Source organism: Poromitra crassiceps, assembly GCF_964638095.1.
Source record: "Poromitra crassiceps genome assembly, chromosome: 28".
NCBI lineage: Eukaryota > Metazoa > Chordata > Actinopteri > Beryciformes > Melamphaidae > Poromitra > Poromitra crassiceps.
Genome location: NC_139651.1, coordinates 3,592,894 through 3,606,523, shown reverse-complemented (window position 1 = coordinate 3,606,523; position 13,630 = coordinate 3,592,894). Strand labels below are relative to the sequence as shown.

Here is a 13,630-nt window from a genome sequence, read left to right as displayed (position 1 = left end):
CTTTTATGTTTTTTTTTATATATATATTTTTAAGTTTTGGTCTGAGTGAAATATTCTGTGAAAAGTGGGTGATATAGTGGAGGGTGAACCGGCTTAAATACTGTGTAGCAACCTTTGATTTGCAGTTTACCAGCATATCATCATAAGTCGTATCAAGCTGATACAATAATATGAATAGTATAATATTTAAGTGTGGACATTTTTTTATACATGAAGCTCTTATCTGAAAATATTATGGATTTTTGTTGATATGGGAGATGAATCATAGTTTGGAGGACATAGCTTGCCCATGTTTTTACTGAGCACTGCATCACTGCCAACACTAGACTTTGAATACTGACTCTGATTATTCTCTGGACTAAAAACGGAGAGCCGACTTTACTCAGTATAATGTACTTGGATAGACCGTTTGTTCCCCCGGACCAAAGGAGTGGATTTTGGTGAAACGCTGGCTTAATTCTTCTTGAATCTCTTCGTTAAGTCTGCTGAATTCTTTCTCCGCTGCTGCAACAGCTATTCTCATGAAACTAGACACAACCACGCGAGAGGATTTGAAGCTAAACATAGGGAGCGGGGCCAAAATGGAAAATATAAACTTTTATACTTCAAGGTTATTTTACCTCAGATCCGTTCCTTTATGTTCCTTCATGTTGCTTGATCAAATGCAGCTATTATTATTAAAAGGTAAATGAAATGATCCTCTCTGAATCAACATCAGTTTTTCCTCAACACACTTAAGCGCACGGCTCCAGATAGCCAACTGTCCTGCTGACTTTGGCAATTGGACAGCAAATTGGAAAAACAATCTGTACTGTGTGTGTGTGTGTGTGTGTGTGTCTGTGTGTGTGTGTGTGTGTGTGTGTGTGTGTGTGTGTGTGTGTGTGCTTGCGCGCACGCGCGTGGGCGTGTTTGAGTGCACAATGTTCTACCACAACGGTGAAAGTGTTCTACCCTTTATGAAAGTGTAGGCTGACAAGCCATTTAGAATCAATCATCGTTTGTTTCTTAAACACAAACCAGGGCGCTGTCGTTGTCCAACACTTTAGCGGTGTGCGGCGCGCTGCTCAGCGTCACGGCTTTGACTTATGAGCCAAAGCCGTGCAGGCAGTGATACTCAACTTGCGGCCTGGGGGCCAAGTGGGCCCCCCCGACCATTTTCTAATTCACAATGAAAAATGTTAAATAAAGTTTGACTGAGCTCCAGCTAAATTGTCAAATATGGCCTGCTGCTCGCCGCCCAGGCACAGTATACGTACTTAACTAACTTAACCCAACTATCCTGTGTGCAAAATTGTGAGACTAAACTCCGGCTGACACCCCAAAAACCTACAATCCGCTCCAGATTTTTTTTTAAATTAAAGTAAGTAAGGTAACTTTTTCACCTTAATATAACAGCTTTTTAGTCATTAAGGATGGTAGAGTGACTTGTAACAGGGAGAATGTCACCTCTATTGGTCACACACCGCCCTCCAAAGGCCTCTCCTGGGACTAAGCAAGTTTCCTGCCTGCGTCCCGGAGGCAAGATGTGCGCATGCGCTCTCCAGCGGGAGCCTTGTGTTCCTGGAAACAAGGAAGTAACTCGATTCGGATTTGCTTACGAAAATGACGTTTCACGGAAGTATGGATTATTATTTCATCACGTGGTGAGTACCCGATGTCACAACATGTACATAGAGCTTTCTGGCGCTGTGTTTTGTTGACTTTGAACGGCGATATCGATATCGATACTATTGCACGCAGAGGGCGCAGTTTCTCCAATAGCAAAACTTGGAAAAGTTACTGATTGTGGCTTTAATATTTGTTTATTAACTGGCCCCTGGCCTCCTGTCATTTTGCAGAAGTGGTCCCCAGGCACAGCAAGTTGAGTATGTCCGGCTGTCATCATATCTGACTTCATAGTTTATTGATTGTGTTTAGTTAGATCGAGCTAGACACATTCTCTGTAAAGTCATTTGAGACATGCTTGTGAATTAGGGCTATATAAATACCGTAAACAGACATGCTTGTGAATTAGAGCTATATAAATAAACAAACTTGACTTGACTACCCGGCCAATGGTCTCACATGTGCATGTGACAGGCAACTGCAGCGGAGCAGCAAAGAGTAAACCAGTGCATGACTTTAGATCTTTTCCTTTTTTTTGTATCAAGGTCGGGGTTATTGTGTCCCTCCCACTTCTCAAACCAAAGTTACGCCCGTGTACTGTAGAGTGTTTGGTCAGTGACGTGGGTCTCCCACAGTCCCTCCGCTCTGCAACCACCTTATCAACCGCCTTATGATGATCACTGATTGGTCAAGTCACAGTTCCCCCACCTATCACGGGGCCTGATTTGTCATGACCTGTAAGTCTTTTCAGTTTATATATATATAAAAAAAGTTATATCAGTATTGTTGTTTTTGAGAAATCAGACGAAAATAAATAATTTCTCATCCGAGCATTTGTTTGCAATTATTTAGCAATGTCCGTGCAAATCAATAATGGGACTGCAAACCATTTCCCTGACCTGCACTAAAAGTAGCAGTAAACAACTTCTGCTTCTAATATTTCAAAACCAAAACTCTGGCACAAGTGTTTCTGGATGGACTGAAATGAAGGTTAAAGCCAGTTCATGAATATTCTTAAAGACCTGAATTATCCCTTTTGACTCGTGGGTATTGCTACAGTATTAACATAGTTCTGGGTGGTTTTCAGCCAAAAATGCATTTGTGTTGCATCACACGGACAACAGTACAAGCCTCAGTCTAAGTGTCCAGGAGCCACAGAGTCTGCTGGTAGTCTAACCATCTACAGACTGATAGAGTCTGCTGGTAGTCTAACCATCTACAGACTGATAGAGTCTGCTGGTAGTCTAACCATCTACAGACTGATAGAGTCTGCTGGTAGTCTAACCATCTACAGACTGATAGAGTCAGCTGGTAGTCTAACATCTACAGACTGATAGAGTCAGCTGGTAGTCTAACCATCTACAGACTGATAGAGTCTGCTGGTAGTCTAACCATCTACAGACTGACAGAGTCAGCTGGTAGTCTAACCATCTACAGACTGATAGAGTCTGCTGGTAGTCTAACCATCTACAGACTGATAGAGTCAGCTGGTAGTCTAACCATCTACAGACTGATAGAGTCAGCTGGTAGTCTAACCATCTACAGACTGATAGAGTCAGCTGGTAGTCTAACATCTACAGACTGATAGAGTCTGCTGGTAGTCTAACATCTACAGACTGACAGAGTCAGCTGGTAGTCTAACATCTACAGACTGATAGAGTCTGCTGGTAGTCTAACCATCTACATACTGATATAGTCAGCTGGTAGTCTAACATCTACAGACTGATAGAGTCTGCTGGTAGTCTAACCATCTACATACTGATAGAGTCTGCTGGTAGTCTAACATCTACAGACTGATAGAGTCTGCTGGTAGTCTAACCATCTACAGACTGATAGAGTCTGCTGGTAGTCTAACCATCTACAGACTGATAGAGTCAGCTGGTAGTCTAACATATACAGACTGATAGAGTCAGCTGGTAGTCTAACCATCTACAGACTGATAGAGTCAGCTGGTAGTCTAACATCTACAGACTGATAGAGTCAGCTGGTAGTCTAACCATCTACAGACTGATAGAGTCTGCTGGTAGTCTAATCATCTACAGACTGACAGAGTCAGCTGGTAGTCTAACCATCTACAGACTGATAGAGTATGCTGGTAGTCTAACCATCTACAGACTGATAGAGTCTGCTGGTAGTCTAACCATCTACAGACTGATAGAGTCTGCTGGTAGTCTAACATCTACAGACTGATAGAGTCAGCTGGTAGTCTAACCATCTACAGACTGATAGAGTCAGCTGGTAGTCTAACATATACAGACTGATAGAGTCAGCTGGTAGTCTAACCATCTACAGACTGATAGAGTCAGCTGGTAGTCTAACATCTACAGACTGATAGAGTCAGCTGGTAGTCTAACCATCTACAGACTGATAGAGTCTGCTGGTAGTCTAATCATCTACAGACTGACAGAGTCAGCTGGTAGTCTAACCATCTACAGACTGATAGAGTATGCTGGTAGTCTAACCATCTACAGACTGATAGAGCCTGCTGGTAGTCTAACCATCTACAGACTGATAGAGTCAGCTGGTAGTCTAACCATCTACAGACTGATAGAGTCAGCTGGTAGTCTAACCATCTACAGACTGATAGAGTCAGCTGGTAGTCTAACCATCTACAGACTGATAGAGTCAGCTGGTAGTCTAACCATCTACAGACTGACAGAGTCTGCTGGTAGTCTAACCATCTACAGACTGACAGAGTCTGCTGGTAGTCTAACCATCTACAGACTGATAGAGTCTGCTGGTAGTCTAACCATCTACAGACTGACAGAGTCTGCTGGTAGTCTAACCATCTACAGACTGATAGAGTCAGCTGGTAGTCTAACCATCTACAGACTGACAGAGTCAGCTGGTAGTCTAACCATCTACAGACTGATAGAGTCAGCTGGTAGTCTAACCATCTACAGACTGACAGAGTCTGCTGGTAGTCTAACCATCTACAGACTGATAGAGTCAGCTGGTAGTCTAACCATCTACAGACTGACAGAGTCAGCTGGTAGTCTAACCATCTACAGACTGATAGAGTCAGCTGGTAGTCTAACCATCTACAGACTGACAGAGTCAGCTGGTAGTCTAACATCTACAGACTGATAGAGTCAGCTGGTAGTCTAACCATCTACAGACTGATAGAGTCAGCTGGTAGTCTAACCATCTACAGACTGATAGAGTCAGCTGGTAGTCTAACCATCTACAGACTGATAGAGTCAGCTGGTAGTCTAACCATCTACAGACTGATAGAGTCTGCTGGTAGTCTAACCATCTACAGACTGATAGAGTCTGCTGGTAGTCTAACCATCTACAGACTGATAGAGTCTGCTGGTAGTCTAACCATCTACAGACTGATAGAGTCTGCTGGTAGTCTAACCATCTACAGACTGATAGAGTCTGCTGGTAGTCTAACCATCTACAGACTGACAGAGTCAGCTGGTAGTCTAACATCTACAGACTGATAGAGTCAGCTGGTAGTCTAACCATCTACAGACTGATAGAGTCAGCTGGTAGTCTAACCATCTACAGACTGATAGAGTCAGCTGGTAGTCTAACCATCTACAGACTGATAGAGTCAGCTGGTAGTCTAACCATCTACAGACTGATAGAGTATGCTGGTAGTCTAACCATCTACAGACTGATATAGTCAGCTGGTAGTCTAACCATCTACAGACTGATAGAGTCTGCTGGTAGTCTAACCATCTACAGACTGATAGAGTCTGCTGGTAGTCTAACCATCTACAGACTGATATAGTCAGCTGGTAGTCTAACCATCTACAGACTGATAGAGTCTGCTGGTAGTCTAACCATCTACAGACTGATATAGTCAGCTGGTAGTCTAACCATCTACAGACTGACTGCACGTCTCATTGTGTTTAAATCATGCCACAAAGGAGTAGCTCCCTGCATGGATCCCATCAGTATTTATTCAAGCCGATTTATTTCAAGCAGTGCTGTTTAGCTTTCCTTTATTAAAGGAACACTCCGCCCATTTTCAACCAGCTTTGTATCATTAGAACATCAGTAGTATATCAGAAAACTGTAAACGGTTTTGAAGTCTGTCATTTAATTTGACAGTTATTGAGTGTTAAAGTGTGGACCAGTGACATCACTGGTCCACACTAACTCAAATGAATAACTCATTAACTCAAATCAACTCTCAATAACTGTCAAACTATGCATCATTCATCTAGTTTGACAGTTATTGAGAGTTGATTTGAGTTAATGAGTTATTAATTTGAGTTAGTGTGGACCAGTGATGTCACTGGTCCACACTTTAATACTCAATAACTGTCAAATTAAATGACAGACTTCAAAACCGTTTACAGTTTTCTGATATACTACTGATGTTCTAATGATACAAAGCTGGTAGAAAATGGGCGGAGTGTTCCTTTAAGGTAGACATAATTTTGTGAGTGAGGCCCGAGACACAGAGGGGTTCACCGGGTACTATTGGAACCACCTGCTCGCTGTGTGTACAGTACATGTACGTTACAAATGACTGGCTCTAATTCTATGGACTGCGATGGCAATTTAGGGATTGGTTGGCTGATCCGTATCTCCCGGGTCTCCGGCTCTGGAACCCACTGACATCAGCTTTGATGTTCTGGGGCCTTTTTCCCCTTTTTAAAAAACCTCATTAGTTGTGGCACGAGACCAGAAGTTGAACTCGCATTCCCATCATGCTCTCTGCTGCTCCGAGCGTTGATAAATAAACAAAAAGGACCATAAATACAGTAACGCTGCAATAAAGACGGCCAATGGAGGGTCCCTCTTGGGCAGAGGCTGTGGGCGGAGTCTTGATGGAGGGTCTCTCTTGGGCAGAGGCTGTGGGCGGAGCCTTGATGGAGGGTCTCTCTTGGGCAGAGGCTGTGGGCGGAGCCTTGATGGAGGGTCTCTCTTGGGCAGAGGCTGTGGGCGGAGCCTTGATGGAGGGTCTCTCTTGGGCAGAGGCTGTGGGCGGAGCCTTGATGGAGGGTCTCTCTTGGGCAGAGGGCTTGTTTACCTTGGCATGGCACCGAAACAGGATGCTGGGTGAAGGAGGGAAGCTACATAGGGTCGACTCTGAACAATATGGCTTTGTGAAGGCCGATACTGATATTTTTGGATTGAAACTGCTGATATTTTGGAGGTATATTTATTATCTTTGACCATTCTCCTGCCAAACAATTACAAATATTCAGTGTTTTGGCCAGGATTTCATTTACATTTTTTATGGCCAATATTGGCCAGATACAGTACAGGCCAGATATTGACCCTCTCTCTACAAAACATGCTGAGGAGCTCACCACACTTGCAGAAGAATACTGTGGTAAGTAAGGAGATGATGTTGTGGAGCCGTGGAGACCATCATCACACGTACGCTCATGTGTGATGAGATGAGTGTGAGCTGCTCCGCTTGACCTCTGGAGGTCACATGAAGAGGCTATTTGGCACCAGAAGTGTTCTTCTTATGTTCTTAATTCAGCGCTTGGCTCTCTGGCCATGCCAGTACATATGAAGAATTTCATTCCCAAAGTGCAATATCAAAGATTTAAAAAAAATCTCTTACAAAACAGATTTGATACAGTATGTGCAACTGACATTTCGCAGGTTCTATTCCCACAAAAGCCAGTGAATCCATGAAACAGCCATGTGTCTTTTGTTTGAGTGCATAAGAGCATCTAAACGCAGGCGTGCAGGTAAACACGTGTAGGTGTGTTTTCACAGGTAAACACGTGTAGGTGTGTTTTCACAGGTAAACACGTGTAGGTGTGTTTTCACAGGTAAACACGTGTAGGTGTGTTTTCACAGGTAAACACGTGTAGGTGTGTTGTAAACACGTGTAGGTGTGTTTTCACAGGTAAACACGTGTAGGTGTGTTTTCACAGGTAAACATGTGTAGGTGTGTTTTCACAGGTAAACACGTGTAGGTGTGTTGTAAACACGTGTAGGTGTGTTTTCACAGGTAAACACGTGTAGGTGTGTTTTCACAGGTAAACATGTGTAGGTGTGTTTTCACAGGTAAACACGTGTAGGTGTGTTGTAAACACGTGTAGGTGTGTTTTCACAGGTAAACACGTGTAGGTGTGTTTTCACAGGTAAACATGTGTAGGTGTGTTGTAAACACGTGTAGGTGTGTTTTCACAGGTAAACACGTGTAGGTGTGTTTTCACAGGTAAACATGTGTAGGTGTGTTTTCACAGGTAAACACGTGTAGGTGTGTTGTAAACACGTGTAGGTGTGTTTTCACAGGTAAACACGTGTATGTGTGTTTTCACAGGTAAACACGTGTAGGTGTGTTTTCACAGGTAAACATGTGTAGGTGTGTTTTCACAGGTAAACACGTGTAGGTGTGTTTTCACAGGTAAACACGTGTAGGTGTGTTTTCACAGGTAAACATGTGTAGGTGTGTTTTCACAGGTAAACACGTGTAGGTGTGTTTTCACAGGTAAACACGTGTAGGTGTGTTTTCACACCTCAGCCCTTTCAATGAAGGCACTTTCCTTAGGGCCTGTGTCCACCTAGCGTCTTTTTCCGACCGTTAAACGCTGGGGAGCGCTGATCTCAGCGCACAATATACAAGGAAGCAGTCTGAAACTAACGTTAGCTCAGTGCGGTAGTAGCTTGATAGCTGACAGCTAACATTAGCAAACAACACACATACAGTGATTTAGCTCAACACTCACCAGAAATATCAAGTGTCTAGCCAATCTGCTCCCACAATTGAGCCTTTCTGTCTCTGTTGCGATAGTTTCTCCATGATTAAGATGCCAGAAAAGCAGCACCCGACACCAGCGTGTTTCTGAAAAGTTAAATTATTTTCAGCTGGAAGCGCTGGGAGCCGGCGCACAAAAACACCTGAGCGCTGTGAAAATAGACGCTGGGCGCTGCGCACTTTCTCTAGACGTCCGTGTGCGCCCGCATACGCTCTCCCCCCATTGGAAACAACTGAAAAAAGAAGCTGGACCTGATGAAAAGACGCTAGATGGACACAGGCCCTTATGTGAGCGCCTGGTCCTTTTTTGGCCAGCACAAGCGGGCCCTATATCTGGCTTTGTCCAGTCCAATTTGCATACCGATTTGAGTGCCGATGCTCGTGAACGCTTTATCGCGCTTGCCATATGCTAGGTTACGACCTAGCCTTGTTACAGCACATTTGACACTTTTTAAGTAAGAACTATTCACCTTTTTCCTGGACTTACATTTCCCATGATTCTCAGCGGTAGCCGGTTGTCGACTTCCTGTTAAAAAAAAAATCACTAGGAAGGAGGTGCACGCCACTGTCAAAGAGTCTGAACGTTTGGCTTATTTGATCCGAAATGGCTAAAAATAGTAACATTGTGTGGTTGCATAGCGGCGATATTTTACAAAAACGAGGTGAATGTCAATTCACTGGTACTGTACGGGCTTATTTTAGCCGAAAATTGCTAACAATAGTATCTGGTTGCATAGCGGCAGCTTTTGTTTTGAAGGCTAAACGTCCAAACTGGAACTCTTATTATTTGGTCATTGAACGGAGCTTTAGGGGTCTCTCTCTTTCAAGATTCAAGATATTGTCACTCCGTTGTACAATTATGCACATGTGAAATTATTGTGCTGGGGGGCTCCATTACAAGACATAGGTAGGTACAAAGTCACAGCAATTATTATGATTATCTTCAGTCTCTTTCGCTATGAACGGTCCTGGGAGGAAACAAGCAACCGGCAGCTGGAAACAGGGAGGGAGGGTGTCATGGAAACAGGGAGGGAGGGTGTCATGGAAACAGGGAGGGAGGGTGTCATGGAAGCGCCCACGGTCTCACCAGGAAACCCGTGAATATTCCCCCTTCATTGATTGTGTTCTCGACATCCAAGGCCACCTGCGGCTGCATTGCCGATACCTGAAGCCATCGTTTTGTTAGCGTAGATACAAAGCCATTTAGATTGGAACCCCCGTGGTGAAAGCAACAGACGTATTATTCTGTATCAATGTATCAGCAGGCCTCGTTTTGATAGGTCGACCTCCCCTTTAGCAAAGCGAGTCAGGAGGGGGTCCTTGATAGTATTTCAGAGTGAATCCTCACATCTTCTCTGTGGCTCTCTGGGCTCTCCTAGCCCACACGCTGCGTCAGTAACCGGGTGAAGGGCTCACCTGGGAGGGCACGGCTCAGGGTTACAGATGCGGATCATGAGTGGCGGTCTGCTGGATGGATCGCACAGAGCGTCGTCCACCTCTTCCCCTCGCCTCCGGTTCACACACCTCAGCATCGCCGTCTGTTTCCCTGGACAGAGGAGTGAGACAGAGAGTCAGAAGAGTGAGAGACAGAGGGGCAGAGGAGTGAGACACAGAGAGTCAGAGGAGTGAGACTAAGTCTGCTTCCCTGGGCAGAGGAGTGAGACAGAGAGTCAGAGGAGTGAGACTATGTCTGCTTCCCTGGACAGAGGAGAGAGACAGAGAGTCAGAGGAGTGAGACTATGTCTGCTTCCCTGGACAGAGGAGAGAGACAGAGAGTCAGAGGAGTGAGACTATGTCTGCTTCCCTGGACAGAGGAGAGAGACAGAGAGTCAGAGGAGTGAGACAGAGAGTCAGAGGAGTGAGACTATGTCTGTTTCCCTGGGCAGAGGAGAGAGACAGAGAGTCAGAGGAGTGAGACTATCTGTTTCCCTGGGCAGAGGAGAGCGACAGAGAGTCAGAGGAGTGAGACTATCTGTTTCCCTGGACAGAGGAGAGAGACAGAGAGTCAGAGGAGTGAGACTATCTGTTTCCCTGGGCAGAGGAGAGAGACAGAGAGTCAGAGGAGTGAGACTATGTCTGCTTCCCTGGACAGAGGAGAGAGACAGAGAGTCAGAGGAGTGAGACTATGTCTGCTTCCCTGGACAGAGGAGAGAGACAGAGAGTCAGAGGAGTGAGACTATCTGTTTCCCTGGGCAGAGGAGAGAGACAGAGAGTCAGAGGAGTGAGACAGAGAGTCAGAGGAGTGAGACTATGTCTGTTTCCCTGGGCAGAGGAGAGAGACAGAGAGTCAGAGGAGTGAGACTATCTGTTTCCCTGGGCAGAGGAGAGAGACAGAGAGTCAGAGGAGTGAGACAGAGAGTCAGAGGAGTGAGACTATGTCTGTTTCCCTGGGCAGAGGAGAGAGACAGAGAGTCAGAGGAGTGAGACAGAGAGTCAGAGGAGTGAGACTATGTCTGCTTCCCTGGGCAGAGGAGAGAGACAGAGAGTCAGAGGAGTGAGACTATCTGTTTCCCTGGACAGAGGAGTGAGACAGAGAGTCAGAGGAGTGAGACTACATCTGCTTCCCTGGGCAGAGGAGAGACAGATGAGCGAGATGACGGACCAAAGATACAGACGTAAGTTTCTCCAGGAACCTCACCGGCAGCACAGGTGGCGGAGCAGGCCGTGAAGCTCCTGTAGTCCCAGTGCTGGAGCTCCTCTCCCCGGGTGTGAGGGTCCCCGGGCTCCCGGAGCCCCGGAGAGACGCCCGGGATGCTGGCACAGGTCCCCCTGTTGCAGGGCCTCTCCAGGTGGGGTCGGTCCTCACCGCACTCCTCCTCCGGAAGGTCGACCTCCGTCTGGGTGAAGGAGAGCAGCACCTGGCACTTCACCTCCCGGGTCTGTCTGCCGGGCCCACAGGTGGCGCTGCAGGGCGACCACGGCCCAGGGATGAATCTGAAAACACCAGTAGAGGACAGAATTCTTCAAAATCAATGCAGTTTGTTTGGCATACTGGATGGTGCCTGTTCCTCTTGAAACATGCAATCATTTTGGAGTTCTTGTGTCTCTGAGGTATCTGTCATTCAGGCACCGACTCATTTAGATTTTTTTGGAGCTTGGGTCGTGCCCTTGTGTGGCTTTGAAAACTCTGAAAATGGTGACTGTCAGACCTCTTTTACAGCAATACTGCTGATTGGTATTCAACTTAATATGACTCGTCGTGATTGTGAGTGTGATTTAGTTCCTTCAAAGTTGCTGCTTTTTACTTTTCTTTTCTTGCAATTGCAAGAAATGATGTGAATTTCTGGCAAAGCACACATTCACATCGGCTCTCTGCTGCTGCATTGACCCAGTTTTCTGACAGGGATTGCTAAAAAAAAAAAAAAGTTCATCTCATCTAATCTGAAATACTAGAGTTACAGTAAGTGGCCAAAATGTACTTTTGTACTATTGTATTTTGAGTAAAAGTACCTGTGCTTGTATTTTGAGTTTGAGTTTTCAATTTACCGCCCCCCCCATCCCATTTTTATCCCCCGTTAGTCCAAATTTTAATTTATTTATCCTGGTTGCTGCTCCACCCTCTGCCGATCTGGGGAGAGCTGAAACTGGCTCCATGCTTCCTCCGAGACATGGGCAGTTAGCCAGCCGCTTCTTTTCACCTGACAGGGGAAGCTTCACCGGTAGGACATAGCACGTGGGAGGTTCACGCTATTCCAACGAGTTCCCCTCCCTCCGAACAGGCGCCCTTAACGACCAGAGGAGGAACCACATTAGCAACCAGGATATTGCATGTTTTGGTGAAGGGGGTTCCTATATGAAGGAAACCCCCAGGTGGGCACGGGGAGAACATGCAAACTCCACACAGAAGGGCCCTTTTGACGACCCCACCCGGGCGGTGGGCACTCGAGGACATGCGGACGAGCACGCACTCCTTCAGCGCTCACAGCCTCCCAGGTGGGAATCGAACCCAGGACCTTCTAGCTGTGAGGCGACGGCGCTTACCACTGAGCCACCGTGCCCCCACTGTACTATTGTATCTTGAGTAAGAGTACACAGCAGAGAACATGGCCCGGTCTCAACAATAACTTCACTTCAGTTCAGATGGTCTCCTCTCTGTCCTCCCACCATCCCGGAGAGGGAACGAGTGAAACCCCACCACTGACCGGGACAAATTGAACACTTCACAATAAAAGGGCAGATTAAATGCAGCAATATTTCTGAATAAATCCAGCTGCTTGTTGTAATGAAATCTGAATGATGCTGACAGGCTACTGCACCCGATGGAACGTCTGAGACCAGGGTTGTTATGGAAACGCTTGAACTGAAACGAGGTGAGAGCAGAGAAATACTGTAGGCTTCCAGGTCCTACTTCCTACAGGTCCTTATTTTCTCCCGTGGTCTCCTATTCACCTTATGTAGCCCCGCCCACTTGACCCAGGTGTGCTATGACTTCCTGTTCAAAACACCGTCTGTTTTACCTGGTCACTAGTACTGAAAGTACCAGACTATCTCTGTTTGGCACTGTACCACACTATCTCTGTTTTGCACTGTACCAGACTATCTCTGTTTGGCACTGTACCACACTATCTCTGTTTTGCACTGTACCAGACTATCTCTGTTTGGCACTGTACCAGACTATCTCTGTTTGGCACTGTACCACACTATCTCTGTTTGGCACTGTACCACACTATCTCTGTTTTGCACTGTACCAGACTATGGGCCTGTGTCCACCTAGCGTCTTTTTCCGACTGTTAAACGCTGGGAGTGCGCTGGGAAGCGCTGATCTCAGCGCACAATTATACAAGGAAGCAGTCTCAAACTAACGTTAGTTCAGTGCGGTAGTAGCTTGATAGCTGACAGCTAACATTAGCAAACAACACACATACAGTGATTTAGCTCAACACTCACCAGAAATATCAAGTGTCTAGCCAATCTGCTCCCACAATTGAGCCTTTCTGTCTCTGTTGCGATAGTTTCTCCATATGATTAGTTGCATGAAACGGAGCGGCCGACACCAGCGTCTTTCTGAAAAGTTAAAATATTGTCAGCTGGAAGCGCTGGGGAGCCGGCGCACAAAAACGCCGGAGCGCTCTGAAAATAGACGCTGGGTGCAGCGCACTTTCTCTAGACGTCCGTGTGCGCCCACATACGCTCTTCCCCCCATTGGAAACAACTGAAAAAAGACACTAGGTGGACACATGCCCTATCTCTGTTTTGCACTGTACCAGACTATCTCTGTTTCACACTGTACCAGACTATCTCTGATTCACACTGTACCAGACTATCTCTGATTCGCACTGTACCAGACTATCTCTGTTTCACACTGTACCAGACTATCTCTGTTTCACACTGTACCAGACTATC

General features: G+C 45.9%; 1 protein-coding gene across 1 annotated transcript in view; it reads right to left on the bottom strand.

The window, feature by feature from the left end:
• Positions 1-13,630, bottom strand: part of adamtsl3 (ADAMTS-like 3) — a gene marked incomplete at its 5' end in the record, with an annotated part of 209,171 nt that overhangs the window by 51,521 nt on the left and 144,020 nt on the right. Inside the window, 2 exons of the mRNA XM_083662451.1 lie at positions 9,704-9,833; positions 10,926-11,221. Of these exons, the coding sequence (XP_083518577.1) occupies positions 9,704-9,833; positions 10,926-11,221 (426 nt within the window). The remainder of the gene's footprint in view (positions 1-9,703; positions 9,834-10,925; positions 11,222-13,630) is intronic.